We start from the raw sequence: 24,753 nt of genomic DNA, 5'->3' as shown, positions 1-24,753 counted from the left end.
AAGGCACAGGAGAGAAAAGGTCTGCAGTGCTGGGGCCACTGGCTCGTGGTGCACGGTGTGGAGCTGAGTAAGAAAGTTTACCCCTCTTCCATGCTGACAGGAATAAAAGCAGCCTTCTGGATGTAAACTAAGCAGACATGAAGCAGAACAGGTACCAAGAGCAGATGTTTATGTTAGTTCTTGGCCAGTTGTGCAGTTTTCTGTCCAAAAATTTAAGTGCTACTTTAGGTCTTTGTCCAAAACAGATAGCATAAAAAAGTGCTAGAGAGTGATGGGAAATGTGGAATTATGTCTGCTAGTCTTTCTTCCATTAAAGATGATGACCCCAAAGCACCAGAAAAATCTCATTGTAGTCTGCTGAGGAAAGAAAAAGGCAGCCAAGAGAATGGATGATGCCAGCCTGAGCAGCCACGTGTTGCTCTTGAATTGCAGATGACACAAAGATGCTTTTTAGAAGATTAAGGTTTTCTTAACTCCCTACAGTACCTTCATCTCCCTTTTCTGAGCAGTGGTGAGATCAGTTTGTCCTCCTGCCATGGTGGAGAGGGGAAGGAGGTGGAGATGAGTGGGGGCTCCTTGCACAGGTCTGCACAGACATCTGTGCAGCAGGAGCCATGGAACCTCTGTAGATACCTGTCATCATTTTCATGACCTTTGCCCAAATGTTTCGTGCCACTCCACTGGCTTTGGGAAGTGGAGGCAGAGTATGTGGCTTCTTCCTTTCTAGCTGAGTAGGGAGTATAATTGTTTCCTTTCATGACTTTAAGCCCAAAGAAACACACTTGTGAACCAAGGACCGAACAAAACAGGGGAAAAGTTCGGCAGCTTCCTCTTCCAGTTTTTCAGTTTCACTCTCTTTCATGTAAATGAAGATGCTGCCTGCATGGCAGTTTTGGCCCTTAGAAGGCAAAACAGAAGAAAAATAACCGCAACTGAAGATGTATAGTTTTTCTAATTTCTTCAGAGACAGTGTAGAAAGTTATTTTTTTTTTGAGACTATTAAATAACTCCAAGGGAGCTGGTCAGGGGATAGGAGTGTGTGTTGAAGGACTGGCTCAGGGAGGGGCTGGAGGAGGGGTAGAGGCAGATTGTGGTGTTTAGAGAAAACAAGCACATTCTTCTCAGTGTGTGAACAGCTTAGCAGCAAAAGGGGCTGAAAAGCAAGATATACATGATAACTGGCCAAAGCTGTGGGTGCTCTTGGGTGGGGTGTGCAAGGGGGAAAGAGGAGGAAACATATGGGAAATTTGGAAAGGTGCTGTTTACAAGGCTTGTGTGAGAGCTCTCCTCAAGTAGGTTTGTGCTTTGCTGGGTAAACATGAGGGCTGTTGCAAGCTGAGTATTGTTAGATCTTTCCTGCTACCTATTTGAAGACACCTGACATTCCTCTTCGTGTTCTGGTAGGAAGTTGTTTCACAGATCTCAATAATATTTATAGCACTTTCACAGATAGATCTTACAAGTAGTTATAGGAGTACTCTGCTCTGGCAGCCAGAGCTTTGTTATTCCTGTTTTTAGCAAGCACGAAACTCAAGAGAAGAAAAATGCCTTGCCAGAGCTTAGGCAGTAGGTCAGTGGCAGAGAGTCTCTGATATCCAGCCCAGTTCCCTGGCTGAGCTGCCTGGCTAAATAATGATTCATTTAGTGATTGGGCTCTCCTTTGATCCTTACTGTATAACAATGAGGCTTTGGAGTGTTTTATTGTACTATTAAAAGGAACTCCTACTAGGAAGGTGGCATGGGGAAGGTTTACTAGACAGCTATGTTTGTGATGAATTGGCTTTGTAGCCCCCCTGCCACCCTCTTTTTTGGTTTCTAGGGTTCTTTTTATTTATTTATTTTGACTGTCAGAATGAGGAAACAGGTCACTAATGTAATTACACTTCATTATACTTCACTTTGTGGCGTTTTTGAAGCCTTTCTTTTTCATTTTATTCTAGAACAGTGTGACTTCCTCCTGTTTCAGACCCGTTTCGCTAATGACTGCAGTGCTTCTCAGAGCAGAAAATACTCTCATTATTTATTATTATTTGCAGTTGTTGTTGCATAGGTTCATGTTCGAGCCACCAAAGTATTGTTTCCAAGCATGGTGTGTGCTGAATATTGATGGTTTGTGTAAAGCTTACTTGGACAGACAGGTGTGCATGAAGTTAAGCTGCAGACAGTGCTTGGAAAGGCTTGTGCTCTTCACAGCCCAAGATCTCTGCAGTCCTGGTGCCTGGGACACCTGCACTGGTGCACAAGCAGAGACACCCTTTCAGAAGCTTGTGGGCTTCTTGGGTTTATATCAGGAATAAGGAGAAATGATCTGCGAGGTATAAAATGAATGTATCTCTGGAGATGACACAGAACAACCACGAAAGGCGAAATAACCAGGCACATCTCTATAGAGCTTTCCATTCCCAGCATTTTCATGCAAAAGAAAGTGATCTCATTATGTGCCAACCAGCAATAGTATTTGCCTTTCCCTGTGGTTTTCAGGGTGTTGCTGCAATGCACTTTTGTTTGAGTTAGATTTCTGAACAAACAGAGTGAGAGATGTTTACATGAGTAAGACAAGGTGTAGAGATAGACAGGGTAATTCCTGCTGCAGTGTGTTGGGATAGCACAAACGTTGAAATTTAAATATTTGGCTTCTAGAGTCAACATGAAAGTCTGTCTTGATTTTTTTTTCTTTCATTGTTGCAAGGTGCTTGGACATAGAAATACCAGCTTTTTTACCCCGTGGATCCATTAAAACCCTACAGGATTGAAAACAATGGACCTACCCATCAAGAAGCATAGTCATTTTTCATGATGATTCTCTTTAAAGGCAAACTTGCTTATTTTTGGTGTTAGTGTTTCTTTAAATTCCTCTGGAACTCATGCATGCAAACATAATTTGATGAGCACACAGAAGTGGCCTGTGAACTGCTAATTCAGTTGTGCTGCAGGCTCTTCTTCAGGTGAGAAGTGTGAAAAGTTGTGGGCTGAGCTTTGGAACAGTCTTTAAAGTTTATGACTCTCTTGTTTCATTCAGGTATTAGTGGAAGGAGAGCTGAAGTAATGAGAAGTCATCATGGAGGCGCAGTCCCATAGCTCTGCCACTACGGAGAAGAAAAAAGTGGAGAATTCCATCGTGAAATGCTCCAGTCGAACAGATGTCAGTGAGAAAGCTGTTGCCTCCAGCACAACTTCCAATGGTGAGTAACAGCAGGGATTTACTAGCAGCCAAACCTACAGTAATTTTATGTTCACTGCATTCCTTGTGAATTGAGCATTTGCACCTGGATCAGTGTTTGTTTTAAGGAAAGGCTAAAGAAAACGAGCAAGGAGAGGGGTGGGGGTGGGAAGTGGTAGGATACAATAAGGCCTGTTTTGGCGTCAGGCACGGTCTTTTTCTTCCAGATGTTCTAATTTGAGATGTAAATGTGCTAAGTTATTTATTATAGGAAATTCCTAGTTTTGGCGTTTTGGAAATTGTCTAGATTAGCCTGGCAGGGCTTGAAGTGCTTTGCATTTGGCCATTGAAATATCTTACACTAGTTAGATAATTAGTTATTACTAAAGAGGCAGAAGTAGCTCTGTCAAAATTAATGGTAAAAGGTTTTTTTTTCTCTTCTTTTGCAAATAAACTTTCTTCTTGCACAGGGCTGTCCCCCCCTCCCCAAAGTTCCTTAATGGCCAGGAAGAAAACCTCAAGCTAAGAGTGTATCCTCCTGTGAATTCATTTCAAAGTTGTGAACATACAGCTTGTAGATTTGCAAGACTGGAGTAGTTTTCCTAATTCTCCCCAGAGATTGCCTGATTTGACAATTTAACATATTCCCTGTCCCTCCTGAGAATGTGGAATCCCAGCCCTAGCCCTTTCATTGTTCATTGTAAGAGGGCTGAGTGTATTGGTCCCTAATAGCATAAAACTCCCTTTGCATTAGGAAAGCAAATTGCCTGAAAAAGTGTGGGCAAAGTTTAGACCTGTGGATTTTGGATGGCTGCAGGTTAACTGTTAGTTCTTTGCAATTCAGTCTAGCAATGGCTAAAAACAGAAGATACCTTTCTGTATGTATTATAGTCCTGGTGCATTCCTGGCAAAACATTTTCTGTTCACACTTTCTGCTTCCATCATGCTCAGTCATCTGGGCTTGTGGTCCAGGTCAGGTTCTCACTTCGATGTCTTGAATAAAGGTTTCTGCTTTCTCAAAGAAACAGGTATCTCTCACTAGACCACAGCAGAAAATACCTGAATCCTACAGCCATGCTAGAGGGGAATCTCTGTGATTCAGTAAAACTTAGATGGCACGTGTCCCAATATCCTTCTGTTTGACTAGAATTCAGATTCAAAGCAAACCCAGCACCTGCTGACCCACTCGTTGGAGTTGATCCCCACAAGAGTGCAGAAACTCTTTAGCAGCTATGGAAAAAGTTGCATCAGTTTTCCAAGGAGTATGAAATGAGGTCCTCAGCTGGTGTAAGTCAGCACAGATCCATTGCTGTCAATAGAATTATGGTGGTTCACGTTAGCCGAAGAGCTCCCCATTGTCATTTTTCTTTTTTTTTTGATAATAGGATTTTCCACATTGGCCTAATTTTTGAAACAGATGCACACTTAAACACATGCATATTCTTTGGTGTGTCAGAGGTTTGTAGTCGAACTCAATGTTGGCACTTATCTCTGACTGTTTGGCTAGCTTGAATATTATCATTAAACATTTAGATTTAGAGGGCTAAAATTAGCCAAATTCTGACACAATCTGGTAAAATAATTTTCTCACTTAACTGTAGTGTTAGTTCTTAGCTGGCTGGTTCACCTGGGTGGAGTATTACTGCACCTCAGGGGCATCAAACTCCCAAGAGCTGGAGAGATTTTAAATCTAATGAATGACTAGCAAGTTTTGTCACCGGAATTGTGCCCTATTAATGGAATGAGATGCTAATGTAGTACACATCCTGGGGCCCCGAGGCTGCTCTTTGTTAAGTTAATGACAGTTAGCTTTGTTTTCAGGGGGTAAGTGTTGGTCTCCTTAGTCTTAGGGACATCACCAGGATCTCCAAGGCTTGGGTTTCTAATCTTCTTCATGTATAACAGAGCAAACGACTTTTCAAAGATTCAGGATTGGCCTTCAAAGGGATAAAAAAATTCAATTCCTTCCTGGATGTGAACAATTTCCTCTTAGTGTAGAGACACCGTGGAACATCTACCGAAACAAATACTAATACCAAAACCTTAGGAACTTAAAAATGAGTTTTACTGCTGCAGTGTTTTAAAAGTTTTGCTTTTTGCAGATGTGATTGTCATGGTAATGAATTTTGGTTACAAGGACAATTTGCATGAAAGCTGGAGCTTGCATTGCATTTGCATCTTTTGTTCTTTAGCTGGAATGACTTACTACAGGAACATCATCAGTTGGTTGGTATAAGGCACCACTCCTACAAAACCTGCAGCTTTTGTTGATTCAGTGCCTCTTTTTTTGCAAAGGGCTGTGGTAATGTTAAATGTTGTGATTTGCATTTGAATGCTCTGTTTAACAAGGTAAGGTACCCTTAAAAATAACAAAAGGACAGAAGGATCCATGCTGTTCTTGTCAGGAGACTGATGTCATTGCAGAGCAACATCTGCCCATCATACCAATGTCACCTCGTAATCGTGTCTAATATCAGTGCTTCTGTCCTTCTGGACAACTCTGAATTAACCAAGTTTGCAGGGTAACATGTGCTTGAGTGACACCTGTCTGAGGTGTGATGTACAAACTAGTGTTTTCTCTGTCTTCTGAAGGAGTCAGAACTTCCACTATAAACAGATTGAAAGCTTCTAGTTATGGTTTTTATGCAAAGCTTACAATCATGAAGAAACAAAGAAAACAGTAGTATTTCGTCAGCTCCTAAAAGTGAGTGACTCAGCCAGTAGTGGGATTTATGTTAAAATGGCTATTGAGTGTGGAAAACTTTTAACTCGTGTGATCAGCAGACTGTTTATTGAAGAGCAAGGGAAAGAAAGTGGGCAAGGTGACCTAGAAGGGGAGCTCAGGTGTTGACCTTGCCCACCCAGTGCAGGTGCTGGGGCTCAGAGCTGAGGGTGCCCTTTAGAAGATACAGCAGCCACGGGCCACAGTTCACGTGTTAGCCATTCTGCTGAGCTCCTGTCATCACTTAATACCAAAAAGGCTTGTGCTGCACTCACCTAACTACAAACTGACTGTGTTGCTGAGGTGCTAGCAATGTGTTAGATAAGGGCCTGCCAGCATTTCCATTATAAACCCTTAATTTCAGGGTTTTATAACTAAGCCATTGAAGTGTGCTCCAGGAGGAATGATGTGGGGAAGGTCTTAGTGCTGGAGCAAATTAAAACTTCTTTTAAAGTACATATGGTCAAAAAACTAAAAAACCCCCCAAGCATAATTTGAAATAACTAAGAATAATCTTTGGTGCACTTTGATATCCAGTGGGACCACTTCTGCTTTGTTTTGAATTCATTTTTTATAAGCTTTTGATTTTTTGATTCCTTGTGTTTCATTTTGTGTATCTCAACCAAGCTGCATTCAGTTGAATAGTATAAATTATCCCATTTACTCCTTTGTTTGATTAATATATTTGCTGCTAAGCTTATACCCAGAGGGACAAAAACTGCTAAAGAAAACTGCTAATGGAGATGTTCATTCACAAAAGGCTGTGTGAATAAAAAGTTTGTGCTAGGATATAAATATAGGAAGCTTATGTGGGGCTTGATAGACTCAGACTGGTTGCTTTTGCAAGGTGATAACAGAAACAAATATCGTTTCTGTTGTGACTATGCCACTGGTGTTACACTGGAGCAATGAGGGCAGTGTCCTGGACCACCTTGCTGCCACAGTTGTCCAGTTTTGTCTTCCCATGTGTATCCCTGCCACTTTTCTGGAGACAGAGCAGTAAGGCTCTGTTCCCTACCATGTCAGAGCTTGGATTTAAGTCCTCCTGCAAGTTGCTGCTTGCACACACAGGTTTCTATCAAGTTGCAGAGAATGGCTTTCTGAAGAGTGTATCCACTGATAAACTCATTTACATTAGTTCTGTACTCCCCCTTGGAGAGCCTTCCCCTGGTGTTGCAGGTCATGAAACCTGCCTTGTTGGACCTCCATGGGATAGTAATTCCAGGATTAAAAAGAAATCCTTCAGGTGAGCGCTGCGGATGTTGCAGGAGTCTGCAGTGCCTTGCCTGGCTGAATGTGAGGGGCGCTCACACCAAGGCTTGTTCTCGGCCACTCCTTGCTGCTCCTTGGAGCAGCATCTCCTTGGAATGAGCCCACTCCTTGGCTGCCATGCCCCCAGCCTGGCACAGAGCTGTGCCACAGACCAGGGGCATGCCAGGCTCATTTGCCAGGCAGTGCTGGAGCAGAGAACTCCTCTGGCTGCCCTGCCCTGCCTGGTGCTGCCCTCCTGCACCCCAGCACCGTGAGTCCCACCTTCCTGTGCCAGCACTGCAGTGGAGTTGGGAACTCAGTGCAGTAAGCACTGTTAGGGTATAAAGAGAGGCTGAGCAAATGCCTTGTTTCAGCCCCAGTGCTGCCTGGACTGTGTGGGTGTTTGCCTCCTCACAGTCAGGCAGTGGCTTTAGTGCTGGACCAGGCTGGCTGCTTTGGCTCTGCGCTCTGCTTTGGAGCTGAATCAGATTTATTGGTAGAGGTGTTGGCCAAAAAAAAAGCTATCACAGAATCACAGACTATTCTGAGTTGGAAGGAACCCACAAAGATCATCGAATCCAACTCTTAAGTCAATGGCCCACACAGGGGATTGAACCCATGACCTTGGCATTATTACAACCAAGTTTTAACCAACTGAGCTCATCTCAGGGTCCATGCTAACCTAACAAAGCCCTCAGCTCAATGCCATTTATTTTCTACACTTAATCTGTACCACCGATATAATCAATTTTTTGCTTTAATTTCTAAAAAGTACAGGGACTTTCTGTGAGGACTGAATTAATACTTTAGCAAGGCAAAGCTGCACTTCACAGCATTGCTTGGAGAATTTTAGGATATTATAATGCTGTGTTCAACCCTGATTTATTTACTGTTTGGCTTGTGAATTTTGTTGGTGACTAAAATGCTTTCCTCTTTTGGACATTTGGGCTCTAAACTGATGTTTTAAATGCTGCATTAAAACAATGCAGTTATTGTATAGGAACTCCTTCAGTGTCTGACAGGCAAGCACTTATTTTCAGTTTGATGTGTTTTGTCTAGTTTTTGACCCATGAGCTTGTTCCAGTGTAATCTGATATTTCTTATTAACCTATTACTCTGCCTTAAAAAAAAAAGCTAATTATAAACGTATGTAGGTTGTGGACTTGACTACCTTTATCAGAATCAGATAGTTATTGAGAACATACTTTAAAGTGATAGAAAGCAGAAATTATTATCTTAATGATGATGTAACTTAAAACCAAGGTTGATAGATGAATAAATGAGAGGAAGTTCATGCATCCACTTTGATTCTTTCAGAAGAAGAGCCAGCTTCATCTAGGTCCCATTTTTTAGGACTTTTTTTTCCTTCTTTCTAGTAGTTCTTTTAGGGTTGACTGAGGGAAGTATTCAGCAGTCTGCAACCCTGTAAGAATCACATTTCCTGTTTAAACTTTCAGTTGGTTTCTTGTCCTGCTGCTTGCTTTCAAGCCTCACCATAAAATAGGTGTTAATCATAATACCCTTTCTTGGCCCCCTCGTTGGACTGGTGTGCTCAGGGTCCTGTTGAGAGGTCAGGGTTCAAAAGAGGTTGTTAGGTATCAAAAAACATTGCCTGTACTGCTTTAGTGACTTGTAAATTGAGTCCTGAATTGATTATATGAGACCTGATTCTACAGAGTGATCAGGAGCTGCCATCCTCTTTCCCTGAAATCACAGGGATGGAGGGGCCCTCTTCACTTCTCATTTTCAGGTCAAGGAGTAAACAACACCCTCTAGTATTAGATATTGGAAATGAGAACTTCAATCTCTTTCTGAGGGTTTTGTTTTTCAGCAAGACAAATACTGCAAATAATTCCTGTTGGTAAGGGGTACACAGCAGCATGAAAGTTAAGGGTAGAATGGTCACATGTGGTAGCCCAGAAAAATTAGGGCAAAGACCTGAACTTGTGAGATTTTGTGTTTCTTTCTGTTCTAATATTTGAGACCAGGTTGTAAGAGGATAAACTGAAAAGAAGGAACTTATCCTTGGGGAGAATAGGCTCCCCTGATGCTTGGAAATACTGAAAATGAAAGTATTGGAGGTTATAATTAAGTGGGGACTGCATGTCTTGGTATATTGTAATCTGAGGTGAGTAGCTGATTAAATACATGGTTTTTTTGGAGTAATGCACCCACAGTCCTTTATGCTTACTAATAAAATTTGAGTCATCAAGTTATGGTTTCTTGTAGACTGTAATAACTCACTCTGCCTGATCCTGTTTCCTAGTGCTGTTCCTCAGTGTGCCAGCCCTGCCCTTACCCCACTCTCAACCCAGGGATCTCTGCAAGTGCAGTGCAGTATTGCCTCATTAATTCTGCCGAGATTTCCCTCGTTTTCTCCCCCCCCCCCTTCTCTCCCCTCCCTGCAGTGGTTAATAGCATAAGGGATATTAAATGTCAATCCTCCTGTATCCTTTTGCAAGTTCCAGAAAGAGATGATTGAGTGGCTTATCCCTGCAATCACTGTAATCAGTAAGTAATGACTTAACATCCTGCTGGATAACACGAGGTGGAATCAGGAGAAAACATTAGTTAGCAGCAGAAGCTTGCCACCTGGACAAGGTGGAGGTTAAATTTAGGAAATTATACACTAGCGAGTTGTTTTTTCCTGAAAAACAAACAAACAAAAAAACGACCCAACCCCAAAAATACCCAAGCAACCATATTACAATTGTACCTGGGTTTTGAAATAGAGTAAGAAGTGATAACAGTAATAAAATGTGTCTCTGCAGTCTGGTGACTACCATGCTCTGGATCTTGTGCTTTGGAGGAGTCTGTTATCAATCAGACCTCAAAAAATTCAGCCATTCCAGCCCCCAGTACCAGGGAGGAGGAAGCAACGAGGATGTTTGGTTTTTCAGAAGCAAAAAGGCTGCTGGCAGCCAAAGCCTCAGTGGCATTTTCAGCCTTCCAGAAAAGGGCTCTCTCACTGCTGTTAAGTGTTGGTCTCAGGGAAGATACCCTAAAAGAGAAAGGGCTTCCTCATGACCTTGCCTCTGCTGTGCCAGCCCGTGCCACCAAGGCAGGGAGGCTGCATGGCAGCAACACTGCTGCTCCAAGTGATGGAATCTTCCTCCCAGCTACTGGAAGTGGGTGTTAACAAACACAGGGGTGCTTGGGAAGGTTGGGAAGGGCACTTAAGAAATTCAGACAGAAAATTCCTGGATGCCAAGAAAGAGAATCTGCAAGTGAAGGAGATATGCAGAGCAGATCATCATCTTAAAGTAAATAAAAAGTTTTGAAAAATCCTTCTAATTGACTTAAAGCCAGGCAGCCCCTCTGGCAGGCACAGTGTTTGGCTTTATGATGTGAACTGTGTAAATTAAGGCAGTTGAAGTAATTAAATTACTTAACAGGTTTTCAAATGGCATTCATCTTTTCTCTTCTAGATGTTTTCTATTTCATATCTGTCTTCAGTTAAAAGGAAATAATCAGGCATCAGTATGGCATTTGATTATATCCCTGCTCTGTATGTTTCTATTTATTCCCCCCCACCTCCAGCTGCCCTTTTTTAAAAATTTCTTTTCAGAAGAATCAAAACCTCAGCTTCTGCTTACATAGAAATGATTACTAAATACATATGCCAATAAGTGGGAGAAACGAGCTAAGGGCATGGTATGTGATTATGTAAAGAAGGGACCATATTAAAGCTACATTGTCTGTATTCTTTCCAAGCCATATCTCATTATTTTGGGGTGAGAGTGGAAGGGGAGGGAGTTGCATTCTTTTGCCATCCCAACTGAGAGGGAATGAGACAGATTTTTAGTGCTGTGTTATTATCTTATTTCCCATTAAAAGCCTTTGCCTTTGATGTATACTCTGAGTGGTCACAATTTAATTTGCAGTCTATTTTTGTTCATGGGGCTGGCAATTCACAAAATAGACTTGCTTGTAAATGTGATCTGGACCCACTGATGAATGTGTACTTCAAGTGTGCAGAGGCACTTTGGAAAAGAGAAGTGCACAGGAAATACTGGGGTTTGTGCAGATTATTTTAAAATTTGGCTCAAAACGCAGGTCCTCATCTCGTGCCTTCAGTCTTGCTGCACAGGAGCTGTGTGTGCACATTCTTTGCACATGCCAACCCCTTCAAACATGCTGGGTTTTATTCAGTTAGTGCGACTTTTCATGCATGTTCCACATGCAGCCAAGTGGAAACTGAAGTCCCACGCATGCAATAGCTTGAAAATGCACCTCGATGACCCAAACTAAGGGCATTTTTTTGTTTTGTTTTTTGTTTTTGTTCTGCATATAGCACAGGTTTGTACCGATGGAGTTTTTCCTGAGATGGGCTGATAAATTGCTGAAACTGAAGTTAGTATTGCAGGCCATGCCCTCTCTCTAAGCTCTCTCTGTGTCCCTCTCCTGTGCTTGCCTTTCTCTTCTTTTCCAGCATAGGGGTTCATACATAATAACAGAGGATTTTGCATGTGGAAAAGTTCCTTCTGGGCCTGACCAGTAGTGTTTTCCCCTCCTCCTGTTCTCTTCTTTACTTTCCTCCTTTCTCTCCTTTTTCTTCTCTCTCTTTTCTTTCCCTTTCTTATTTTTTCCTCTTTTTTCTTTTATTTTTTCTTTTTCCTTTTAGTTTTTTCTTTTATTTTTTATTTTAGTTTTTTCTTTTAGTTTTTTCTCTTAGTTTTTTCTCTTAGTTTTTTCTCTTAGTTTTTTCTCTTAGTTTTTTCTCTTAGTTTTTTCTCTTAGTTTTTTCTTTTAGTTTTTTCTTTTAGTTTTTCTTTTAGTTTTTTCCTCAAGTTTTTTCTTTAAGTTTTTTCCTTTTAGATTTTTCCTTTTAGATTTTTCCTTTTAGATTTTTCCTTTTAGATTTTTCCTTTTAGTTTTTTCCTTTTAGTTTTTTCCTTTTAGATTTTTCCCTTTAGATTTTTCCCTTTAGATTTTTCCCTTTAGATTTTTCCCTTTAGATTTTTCCTTTCAGTTTTTTCCTTTCAGTTTTTTTCTTTCAGTTTTTTTCTTTCAGGTATTTTTCTTTCTTTTAGGTTTTTTTTTCTTTCAGTTTTTTTCTTTCAGTTTTTTTCTTTCAGGTTTTTTCTTTCAGTTTTTTTCTTTCAGGTTTTTTCTTTCAGGTTTTTTCTTTCAGGTTTTTTCTTTCAGGTTTTTTCTTTCAGGTTTTTTTTCTTTCTTTTAGTTTTTTTTTCTTTTAGGTTTTTCGTTTAGTTTTTTTCTTTCAGGTCTTTTTTTCCCTTTCTTTTAGTTTTCAGAAAGTTGAGTTCCATCCCAATTATTAAATCTTCGGAGACCATTCCCACATGGTTCTGTAAATGGTAGCTTCATCCTGAGTTCTTTCATCTCTTTTCCTGCTCTCCTGGCTTGACAGTTGAAAAGGTCTGACTGTGCCACACAATGGTTTGATTGGTTTCTCTAGGGGAGGCTTTACCCTGCCTCATCATTCGCCAGGCAGGTGGACCAGAAAGTCTCTTGATTCTTTTGTTGCCTCTCAAAGTCCGAGGTCTTTGACTGAATAAATCCTCCGTCATGGGATAATTTGCTAAAAGGAGACTGAAAGATGTGAGAGAAAAGCCTCACTACTTGGGTGCTGAATTAATGAAATAACTGGGCCTTGGAGTTTGCAATTGAAAAATCACCAGGAATGCAATGGGTGGAGACAGACTGCAGAATGCGAGCCCGTGCCTTGCCTGGAATAAACTATGGGAGCTTTAAACGGTGTTGGGGAGCGCGCGGCGGCTCCGGGATCTGCACCCGCAGCCCGTCCGTGCGTGGGGGAAGCCCGAGAAGGAGCACAGCCCTTTGCTAGTTAGGCATTAGGTTATTATAGGGGCTGGAGAGAATTCCATATGACAGAAGTAGGGTTGAGTTAACACAGGACGAAAAGTAATTTACAGATAGGCCGTCCTCAGCCATCTTCGTAGCCCCTGATAAGGTTTCATTTCAGAATGGATAGGCGACATTTCCACTTACGGGCCCATTCTGCGACACCTGTGATAACAGCTTCTGGATCCTAATTGAAATTGGTTTCAAAATGGATTTTCACTTTTCTCTGTCTGTGGAAAATATTGAATGGACTCAGAGCTGCCACAGAGAATCCCAGACCTTGGAAAATGGAGCAAGAAGCCGGGATCATCTTTCATAACTGTGTCGATGATATGACAGTTTTGTTATCTGTCTTATTAATGAAATCATTGATCACCTGATGAGGGAGATAATAAACTACATTTTTGCTGCTGTTCAGGAAGCTCAATTAGATTTTTTAAAAGTACAGATGGGGAAAAAAAAATCAAGGCAAAACAATGAAGTGAATGTTTTCAGGTCTGTTTGCAACTTTGCTTTTCTTGAAGATTTTTTAGATGGAAGAAATCTCCAAGACTGTAAAATGCTGACTTGAGCTTATTGAAAGTAAAAAGGGACAAAGAAAAAGCAAACCTGATGCTCACATTAAGACTTACTTATTGTTTTTTGTTTTTAACAAACTACACTAAGTAAATAACACTTAAGTCCTAGTAAGTGCCATGGAAACTCAAATGAAAGGAGAAACAATGGAGCTCAATTTTAGCTGAAGTGGGATTAGTGATCCGAACTCCCTGAATGCCCTGACGTGGACAAAGGCTGGTGCTAAATTTAGTGAATGCTTGCCAGTGATGCTGCTTCTCCTGAAAATTATTTCTTCTCAAAAAATAGATGTCAGCCTTTAGTTCTTAAAGCTGCTCTGCTCAGGCATTCTGGAAAGATAAGTTCCTTTTTCTTCTGTTGTGTTTTTTTTTCCCTTGTGTTTTTTTTTTTTTTTGTCAGGTTTTTTTTTTGTTTTTATTTGTGGTGTTGTATTAATGGACTTGAGAAGATTTTTAAATGCAAGCAAATGTAATAAATTGCCTGGTTAGGATGTACATGCAGGCTTCAAAAATAAAGCCTGAAAGGGTTTTGTGAGGTGGTGTTTCCTTGGCTGTTTTCTGATTATTGTGGAAAGAGGCAAATGTGTTGTTTGTGCTCGGTTGCTCTGGAATGCACTCCGTGTTCCCTGAGCAAGGTGGGAAAGGATATTTTTCCTGCAGAGTGATGCTGAGGAATTCTCCTCTTTCCCTGGGAATTGGAACCGAGGTGTTTCCTCAGTCCCTCTGCTGCTGTGGGTCAATCTGTCGGCCTTTTCCAGCTTGAAAGGGGAGCTCTGATCAAAGGCTTCGGTGATGTCACTGATCTTTGGTGATTGATTAGGAACAGAAGTTCGGGAGCATTTTGTATGTCGGCCTTTCCCTTTATCGCTTCCAATCCATTAGTGCCCACCCTTTAGGGTGGCTTCCAGTAAGGGAAAAGTAACCCATGCACATGTATATGAATACACACACGTGTGTGTCCCTCACGTATGCAGAGAAAAGGAAGAGGACAATGTACAGACTCCATGGGCTGAGCCATAAATGCCTTTGATGTGAAAGGAACAGTTTTTATTGCTGTGGCTGTTTATTAATTGCTAAATTTCTGGGCGCAGTTTTCCTCTGTTCTTCTGCAGTTTCTCTCACAGATGTAAATCCATATAGGTCTCTCTCACATCGGGTTTTTGGCTGCTTTACCTTCTTTTGCTGTAGTTTTCCCAGGGAGGAATCATGCTCCTCCTTGTTATTTCTTTTCCATGCCTGGGGTGCACCTTAAGATCCACTGTGAATGTCAGTGTCTTAGAGAGATGTTTTTTAAACTAGAGATGGAAAAACAAATATTTTATATCTTCAGTGTTTTTTCCTAGAAGCTCAGAGCCAAAATGTGTGTTAAGCTGTTAGGAGAAAAGATCTTTCCTTGGTAAAAGAGGAGCACTCCTGTGATCCTCAGTGGTGTGGGAGGGCAGACAGTGGGGTTTGCTCATGTACAGAAGAGTGATGTGCATGAGCAACAAGTGATGTGGGGCTTTAGTCTGATTTCCCTGTGGTACAGAGGAGAGAGATGGGTGGTGTGAAGCTGGAACCCACTCCTAAGCATATTGTGCCCTAAGCATATTATGCCCTTCCAACGGCATATTGTGGTTTGAATGAGGAGCTCAAAAACTCCACATGGGCTTTAAAAAGCTACAGTTAATTAATTATTCTGTTACATGGAAGTTTTCAGTATTCAAAAATGTCAGAGTTATTTTTGTGTATCTCTTTTCCCCTTTCTTTTTTAGTAGGTTGGCTTATTTTTTTTTCTTTCTCTCTCTCTCCCTCTCTCAAATCTCCTTCACTCTCTTCTGCTGTTGTGCATTTCACACCAGGAGATGACAAGTCTTGTGATTGCAGCAGAGGCAATTGAAAGAAAATAAAAAGAGAGTTCTTTTTCTCTGGTGCTGGCCCATGAACATACCGTAAAAATTGGATTAGACACACCTAGGGTTGGGATTGATTGCATCTTGAATGGGAAATTAGAACATCTGAAAAATTCCTTTTTGGATGGAACAGAAGCACAAGAAGGAAAAGTTGGATGGAAACCAGAGAAGAACTGTAAATCACTATTGAAGTTACTTCCTATGGTTTACCATTGGCTGTCAAAGAAAATTGCCTTGGGCTTGTTTATAGCTAATTCCTTCTATAGAAAACTTCAATTTGTGGACTGGCCTCTGAACGGGATTGATAACTCTGTTTATAGACCAGGATGGGTATCTAAAGATAACAGATAATGCAAATGAGCCTTTTTTTGATAAGCCAGGGAAGCAATTATGGATGCAACTTGGTTGATGGATTTTGGAGAGCTTTTCCACAGATTATAGATTTGATTTTTTTGCATTATAGTTTTCATAGCAGTGTTAGAAAAACAAAATCAAAGTCATTCGAACAGAACTAAAAAGATAAGAGTGGCTGATATAACCAGCTTTCCTACCACCTGTAAACACAGTGAATCAGATTAAAATAATAAACAGGCACTCCTCAGCCTTCTCTGGGAGAAATATGATTTGATAAAAATGTGTGTTTAGTATTCAATTTACAGTTCTATCTGAAGTGTGTAAACCTACATGTCCTGTGGGAGTTCACAGCCCGTTCCAACTCTAAGTCAGATAAAATGCTCCTCATGAACTGTCTTCCTGATTTTATTCTTGAATTTTTCGTTCTCCTGGAGAGGAGGAGGGTGGAGGCTGGACCCTGCCAGTTGTTGGAGGCTCCCCAGGGTGCTGAGCACGTGAGATGAGGCCTGGAGCCTGGGCTGGTTTCAGTGCTGAGAGCACCGTGCAGTGATGCAGGGATCAGGATAAGGCTGCATTGCATATTGTGTTTCCCTCTCAACTCCACGGATTTTCCCATTGGAAGTGTCTGGGAATCCTCAGCTTCTCACAGGCAGGAGGAGGCCTGTGGCTGGGGCTCAAAATGGGGAGTATGACTTGCAGTGAAATAGGGATGAGGCAAAATTAACCCTTAAAAAAAAAGGTTGTGTTTGTGATCATCATTTCATATTGTTCTTTAGTGGTAAGATTGAGCTTTATCATATGAGCTTCACAGACTCACAGACTATTCTGAGTTGGAAGGGACCCACAAAGATCATCGATCCAACTCTGAAGTCAATGGCCCACACAGGGGATTGAACCCATGACCTTGGCATTATTACAACCAAGTTTTAACCAACTGAACTAATCTCAGGGTCCAAAGCCCCAGTCCACAGTTCACTGAAATACTGAAAGGATTTTTAGCAACTTTAACTGATCTAGGCTTTAAATATTCAGTCTTGGGTATCTCTTTCCAGTCTCCTTGCTCGAATCATTGTCTTTGTTTGTTCCTTCAATGAGATGTGTGGGCTCCTCACACCTTGGATCACTGACTTATCCCATCTCTGAAACTGGACACAACTTCCCATGAAACTGTCTCAGGGCCTGATCCTGGAAATGTGCTTTCTTTTGCAAATTTTTTATTTGAAGACTCCTTTGTATGATCAGAAAGAAGGGGGATAATAATGATGTCTTAGTTCTCATGCAGTTGTCATAGAATCGTTCCATGTAGTTTGAACTACACCAGGTCTCAGGGATTTGATAAGAGACAGACTTTGGCTTCTGCCATGAAGTCAACTGCCATTGACCTCCATGGAAGCAGAATGGGAATACTTTATTTTAATTGATATTTATAAATATTCAGTCACAAACTGCTCCAAACCCCTTCTGTTTTTCACTGACATTTTCGTGGCTTTCATGAAGGATCACACCTCTCACAGGGTTTTTTTCAGCAAAATTGAAAACAGCACAGTTTTGCTTAGAGAAATGGAAGACTTAGAACTGCTTTCTGTCCATTATTTTAAACCTGTTTTCTGAAGGTGTGTGTGATAAATTATTCTTCAGAGACATTTGACTGAAAAGTTTGAGTGAATGGTAAAAAACCCATGCCAAAAACCCCATGGGTCTGGAATCACTCAGGGGATTTCTCCCAAATTCATTTCCACCATTAGTGCCAATCTAAGTCAGTGCCACGTTTTCCAAGTACTGGTCAAAGAAAAAATATTAATAGTAGGTTTTATTTTATGTTTTTAGTTGGGTGTGCATCAGCATCTCCTTCTGACAGCCACCCTGAGCTTAAAATACCTGTTCCAAGACACCATTTGTTTGCTGAAATGGCAGAGGTTAATGTTGCATATATGAGGGGAAATAATTTTAAAAATCCAGTTTCTCAACTTCAACTACTTTGTTTTGATTGTTCAGAGGATGGGGGAAGGTAGGTTTGTTTTGCTGTTTACATTCCCAAAGACATTTCTCCTCAGCCATCAAACTTAAATCAGAATTTAAAGCCTTGCATACATTTTCTTTAGTGCCCAGAAATATTTTTTTTCCTCTGAGAAACAACCTTAGTATTAAGGATACCAAAATATCTCAAGTAATAAAAATATTTCAAGGTACTATGATTTATTGCTCTATTTATCTTTGAGGCTCAAACACATGCTAAAAATAAGCCTCCTTCTAAAAATATAATAATTATGTCTATAAGTGAACAAGAACCTTGAGCAAAGATAGCAAAAATTCCACCAGGTGTTTAAAAGTGAAAGAAAGAGAGGAATGCAGGACTTAAAGGAAAAACAAGAAGGGAAGGAAAGAAAGAGCAAGCTCTGTGCTTCTCCATGGTGCTTTCATTTAAGCAGATTTCAGGTGAATTTTTTGGTTGTCATGTTGGATTGTGAACCTGTGAAAAGCAGTATTTTAGCATTGTTAGACAGAAGTCATAGTTGTTCATGGGGCCAGTTCTTCAGGGGTGTAAGATCTTACAGGGAGGTGTAAACTATTTTATACAGAATAACTTAATTTTTATGTGGAACATACCTGAATAATGAGAAAATTATAAGAATCTAAGGAAAATCCTGTATTGTGTTGGGCTTATATTTTGTTTTAGCATAAAGAGAGCAGTGAAATTGCTTTTCCTGAGTTCTGCTAGAGGAGTTGCAGAGGGGGGCAGTGTGTGTGTATTGCAGGCTATCAGGCTGTAATTGAAAGGGAGAGCATTCAGAACTTTGCCACAGTTAATTATTCTAAATGTAAAGGGTCCTTGAAGTTAGGTGGATGGTAATTAAACACAAGCCATGAAAAGATATGAAGTGATCTCAGTGAAAATCTATTTCCCAGCTTTCTGTCCCTTCAGGTTATAGACTTCCCTTTTGCTCATGGTGGAGGTTGGACAGAATCAATCTCCAACCTGAAAAAAGAGACATAAAAATAAAAAAGTGCAATAAAAATGAAGATGTTGCAAACAATTACATGACTTTTTAAACTGATCCCTCCTAGAGAGGTCCATCCAGTCTAAACTTTCTCTTAGGAGGTCAGCAGAAAGTTGGCTCATGTGACTACCACCATGCAGTCCTAGTGGATTTCAAGGAATGGAATTGAAAGGCAGAGATAGAAGGGAGTGGAAAGGGACAAGTAGATTCTGCTTAGAATATACAGTGCTTTCATTAAACTTATTTTTTACCTTTTTATTTATCTTTTTAAAAAATTTTGTATCTATTACAACTTTTTGATGTTTTTCTGAACACTCAGAAGACTTCTATGCATAAACATGTATTTCTTTTTGTTCCAGTGCTGGAGTTGCTTTGAGCATCTCAAAGGGCCCATGAAGGCAGGGGAAGGGAGGTGGATGTTTTACATTGCAGTGTTTTAGGAAATAAAAATTAGCAAACACTACTAGGAGCCTGTTCTTTCCTATTCTTTATTGAAATGCATGGGATGTGGATCGAATGACTTTATTCAGCACTCAGCTCTTCAGCTACCTTGAAATGGGACACTGCAGGGTGTTGGCTAAAGTTGCTGGAAAGTTGCCCAGTTTTACTGCTGCTTATATAAACTTGCCTGTATTGTCTGGGGAAGGCTATTTGGTAACATGTTATGCCAGGGTGAGTATCCCAATGTTCCCCTTAGCTCTGGGATGCGAGGAGTAGATGAGTGATGGTGATGATGATGATGATGATGATGATGGCTGTTTCACTCTCTGTCTCTCTCTCCTTTCTGGGGTTAATGAGAGCCAGTCATTAGGAGCCTTTGCCAAATCAGGGTGCTGCCCCTCTCTGCTTTTCTATCATCTGAAAATAACATGCAATGTACATTACTCATGATAAGCACTTATGGTTGAGTTATAAATTACTTTGCAGTTGCCATGTTTTTGGAATTGCCTAAACGACAGTTAAACTTGTTTTGGAGCCAGCATAATTAAGGATGTGTGACTGCCTTGTTGGGTTTCAAGAAAGAAACCATCACAGCTTGTTTATATGCTGGTATTTTATCTCTGCAGATAAATGTTCAGCTCTTGGCTGTGCTGCAGTTAAGGTGGGATTTGAAGTCTTGTCCTTATTCTGTTAGAGAGCTGCTGATGTCAAACGAAAAGCTGTGAGGGTTTCATACTTTGAGACCAGTGCTGTAAACTTTGGGGCAGATGAGAGGGTTTGAATCTCTAAAGCATTATAGACTGGACCTTCTCATCTTTGTCATGGTGGTAGCCCTGGGAAGCATCTGTTTGTGGAGGCAGACCATTTCCTACTGGAACCTGCAGCTGAGGATGTGTTGGGTGCACCTACATGTGTTTCAATTTGCCGTGTCATTCTTCTGTTTGGGTTGCTTAATGCAGAATCATGAAGTCATGCCCTCAAAAATCTCTAACAGTAGGTAGCAGTCTAGCTTCATTAGCTACTGGCCTAATTTCATGTCAAGAATTGCCCTCAGCTTGGCCAAACCCCCTTGCAATTGGGTAGTAAGTCTGATGGTGGTAGTTATTTGCATTTTACAGTGCTTGTTGCTGGTTGGAATGCCCTGAGGTTTGGAGTGACAAGGACAATACATCCTATGGTACATTTCAGAATAAAAAGAACCCTGTTAGGGTATTTATGATTCATAGTGTCATTTAGAATGAAGGTCCCCTCAGGCAGAGCAGACAGATGCTCTTCTGACAGAACAAGCAACACCTGTGGTGGAGCAGATCTGTTGAGGCAGGGAAGCAGATTGGATAATGACAGTGGTTACTGGGCTAAGGTGACACAGGTCACCTCGTGGGGTTGTAGAGCAATCATTTATGTTACCTTAATTCCTTGCTCTCTGCCTGACTGGTGGGTCCATTCCTTTCTTTGCTCCTTGCCCAAAGCCTATTAAGCTAAAGTAGAAAAAATTTCATTGAGTAGTGCTTTCCAAACTGTCATTAATTCAACTTTTTACTGTAAAATTAACTTGAAACAGTGGTTGTTTGAAGATAAGAACCTGACCTAAAAATCCCAGACCCGCATAAGGTCAAATGGTCTTTGGATGTCGATGGATGTTGCACAGGCTGCTAACCTGAACTCACTTCTCTGTAGTGGCAGGATGAGGATGTTGCACATAAAATGCCTGTCCAAGGACAGAGTAATGGGTTGGATGAAATTACAAGAGTCTATTGGCTTCTTTTCATGGCAGTTGTAAGAGGAGATTTCTCTCTCATGGTTTACATGGTTCAATGGTTTAAAGTGGCAGGTGTCACTCTGAACGTGTGAATCTGCACTGGTGGAAGGAATCATTCCTACAGCTTTTGCATATGCTCTGGGAGTTGCTGTCAAGTCAATATTTACTTCCCAGGGGCCAAGTGCCAGAGTTGTTTCTGAGAGCTGCTACTGCTGCATCAATGAAAGGGTTATTTGCTATGTCATCAAGTATCCTATAGTGCCCTGGAGTTTTAGAAGTTTGTGATTATGAGCTCTTGTGGTCAGTAGCTGGAAACACAAAAGGTGTTTTTCAGCAGCTCTGTGCAACTTCCCAGATCATCTATTTACAAAATATTGCACTGTGACTCTCTGATGTTTCACAAACAGCTTGTCAGTGTTTGTCCTTTAGGATCTTCAACACTGTCAAGAAAATACGTCGATTGGCATCCCTGAACTTTCAGTTTGAAGTTAGGTTTTGTTGGGTGAGGATGATGGGGGAGAAAATTTGGTTAATAAATCCTGAAGCTCTCTGAATTAGTATAGACAACATACAGACTACATTTGGTCTGGGTAGGAGACTCTCCCTGCAGAACAGTGGTGGGCTCCACTGAAGATAACAAAGGTCAGATATGAGGGAGGATACACAACCAATTGGAATATGGGTTTGTCTGAATGCTGCAGAGTGCTTTATAAATGCCTTTTTTTTTTTATTAGATCCCCATTTCCTTTGGAGGCCCCACCTGAGGCCCATCTATGCAGCCAGGTTCCCTGTGAGGGGTGGGAGCAGGAAATCTACAGGTGCAAAAGGGCAGCGACACATCAATGCTGGGCACACCTGGCATCATTTTTTGCCTAATTGCATTGCCCCTCCCTTCTTTTCTTTCTGCAGAAGGTAGCCCCCACTTTGTAGGTCTGTGTGAGGTAAGGGCAGGCAGGAGGAAGGTTATGTACTCTGAGTGAGTCTTGTGGGAAGTTTAAAAGTCTTCTGGGAAAGAGGGTATAGGGCAAGGCTTCTCCTGTCTTCTCCCTCTCCCTCTCAAGCCAGGGGAAGCATAACCTTCTTGGAAGCTGGAGATTTCTGGGGCATTTGGGGCCTGATCCACGGCATATCAAGGTCAGTCTCTTCCTAATGGGCTTTGGCTGAGTCCCTGTGAGAACAGGAGCACTTGGCCCCCAGAAAGGCTGCTAACCCATTTTTCATGCTTGCCTCCTCTCTACTGAAGGAATCGAGGGGGAAAAGCAAGACTCTTAATGACTGCTGATTATGAATAATTAGAAGTCATTCAACATTTACACTAACATGTTTAGGTTGTGATGTGTTTTGCATTTATTAAGTGTTGGCTTTTCTCCTGTGGCTTGGTGTTTTCACTTAGGATGTCTCACCAGCTCCCTGTGTAAACACTGGGGTTGGATGAGAAGATGGGCCTCCAGTTGGGCATCCCATGGAGGAAGTTGGTTGCTGTGGAGTCCCTTCAGTGCTGTGGTTTGCTATGGAACAACTGATTAGCAAGTATTGAGTTTTAACTTGCACTCTACTTAGTTGGATTTTGCATGGAGTGAGAATTATCAGCCTGTAGGTAATGCACAGTGAGACCTTAGGTAATTCAAACAGCCTTGCTTGTGCAAACACTTCACTCACTGCAATGTGATAAAGCCAAGGATTTTTCATTTGTGGCACAGGGTCCAGTAAAGAACATCCATTCCATATTGCAGTCATGGTGCACCAGCCAAGCTCTTTTGCATAACCACGAGTATATTTTTTCTTCTTTGCAGATCATATAACGAGATGATAACAGATGATTCTAATAAATACTCCAGCAAGTGCTTTCATGTGCTGTTTTCTGTAAAATAAAATTAAAACCTGTAGCATATGTTAGTTTTTCTGGGAAATAGGTGGAAAAAAAAAAAGTAACACCTCAAAGGCTAGATGTTAGCGTTTATATGAACCAAAGAGAATTTTTAACTGACAAAAAAATGAAAAAGTCTGGATTTGCACTTCAGAAATGGTATTGTCTTCATCCAGTTCATAAACGTGAAGCTGAGGTGAAACTACACGGCGAAACTGTGATGTGACAAAGGCAATGTGTAACCTTTTTAAAATCTATATAAATCAAACCTTTAACCTACTGCTTTTAAAAGGGAATGTCTAGAGGATGCTTTTGAATAACATTTTTTTTTCCGTATTCCATTTAAATGCAGATTTTTAAGGGCTTTAGTATAGTGGTGCATCTTTTGCAATGAAATGTTAATCAGGACTCTTTTGTGGCAACTTAGTCAGAAGATAAAATATTTGGTTCTGTTGTGTATTGAGCTCACATTTCTTACATAGACACAGACTCTCTCCCTCTCCCCCTTTCCCTCTTCTCTTTCCTTTTATTTTTTTTTAAATCCCCATACCATGAGATTTGTAAAGAAATATTTTATTTAGTGTTTGAAAAGCTGATCTGTGCATTCCTTTACTGATAACCAGACTTGGTTCTGTTTCTAGTAACTGCTGGCAAGGAAGTCCTTGGTGACTGAATGAAGTTAATGCCCAGGATCAGTCCCTTCCTAGTTTGTCCTGTGTTTCTAAGTAGAAAACACTTTTAACTGTCTCTAGTTAGCCTTCTTTGATAAGCAAATTTGTGGTATTATTGGAAATCTGGGTTTATATTTCCACAGATTGCAGTAATTCTCAGCCAATAGATACAACTGCATCGTACAGACAGTCCCATCTATTCCTCAGGTTTTGAGTTTTGCTGCTATAACCAAAGTACTCTGACATTCAAGGTAATGTGTCTGTCCTGAAAAACACACACACACTATTAGGGATTGGGTTACTTGAGTCTGTAAATATAAGTGTCTGCTTAGACTGTTCACAGGTTGAGGGGTTAAATAATCCGTTTATTTATTTATTAATCTCTTTTTTAAAAAAAATGTTTGTATCTTTTGAATAAAGAAGCGTGGGAAGTAAATTTTGTTCCTACTGATGTCCCATCATAATGAGTCTAAGCTGGTTTCCTCTGGTGTAATGGAGGAAAGTTTGTTCCAAGATATGTACTTGTTTCATAGAAGTAATATTTAATTTAAAGTATAATTGCTGATTATTTTTGTATTTTTCTTACTGATATCTTCATCTTTCTTTTTTTTTTTTTACTAATTTGATCTTGTAGGTCTTGATAAAAGCCAAATTTAAAGGGATGTAACATTAGTCAGATTTTGAACTCAATTCCAAAAAAACTTAGACTTCACAATGCAGGAATGGTCTTCCTTGATGTATGTGGTGTCTCTTGTGTATCATTTTCATTTTTTAAAGGAACATGGTAATAAAAGAGGTCAGGAGTCACTTTGTCATGGAATGGAAATTGGTGTTAAGAGGGTTTGCTTTCAGTGCAGTGTACAGGACACGTTTGGACTGTGAGGATGAGAGAAACGAGGAAGATTGTACGGTATTTATGCACTGGCAGGAATTTACTGTGGAATTATACTTTGTGTTGTTTAAACTCTACTTTCACAGAAATTAGTGAGTTTTCTGCAGCACAAACAAAGCTGTGTCAGTGCAAACAGCCTTTTGATCCTTCTCTTCAAACTTTGCAGTGGCCAGTACTCTGGAAAAACCCATCATGGGTTTTTTATCCCCTTTTTAACACAGGGGAAAAAACCCACCGAAACTCAAGGGGACTTGACAGTGAACACTTTAACACCTTTCCAGGCTTTGTGTTAGGCTCTTATCCTGAACACAGTGCTGTGTTCCCAACTGCACCAAAATATTTGT

General features: G+C 40.7%; 1 protein-coding gene across 3 annotated transcripts in view; it reads left to right on the top strand.

The window, feature by feature from the left end:
* GLI3 (GLI family zinc finger 3) overlaps positions 1-24,753 on the top strand; it is a 291,398-nt gene that overhangs the window by 98,348 nt on the left and 168,297 nt on the right. For all 3 annotated transcript variants that reach the window (XM_071559578.1, XM_071559579.1, XM_071559580.1), the window contains one exon: positions 3,020-3,182. In XM_071559578.1, the coding sequence (XP_071415679.1) occupies positions 3,059-3,182 (124 nt within the window). In that variant the 5' untranslated portion in view covers positions 3,020-3,058. The remainder of the gene's footprint in view (positions 1-3,019; positions 3,183-24,753) is intronic.

This window comes from Pithys albifrons, chromosome 7, assembly GCF_047495875.1.
Source record: "Pithys albifrons albifrons isolate INPA30051 chromosome 7, PitAlb_v1, whole genome shotgun sequence".
In the NCBI taxonomy this organism is placed as follows: domain Eukaryota; kingdom Metazoa; phylum Chordata; class Aves; order Passeriformes; family Thamnophilidae; genus Pithys; species Pithys albifrons.
This window is presented reverse-complemented; position numbering and strand designations above follow the sequence as displayed.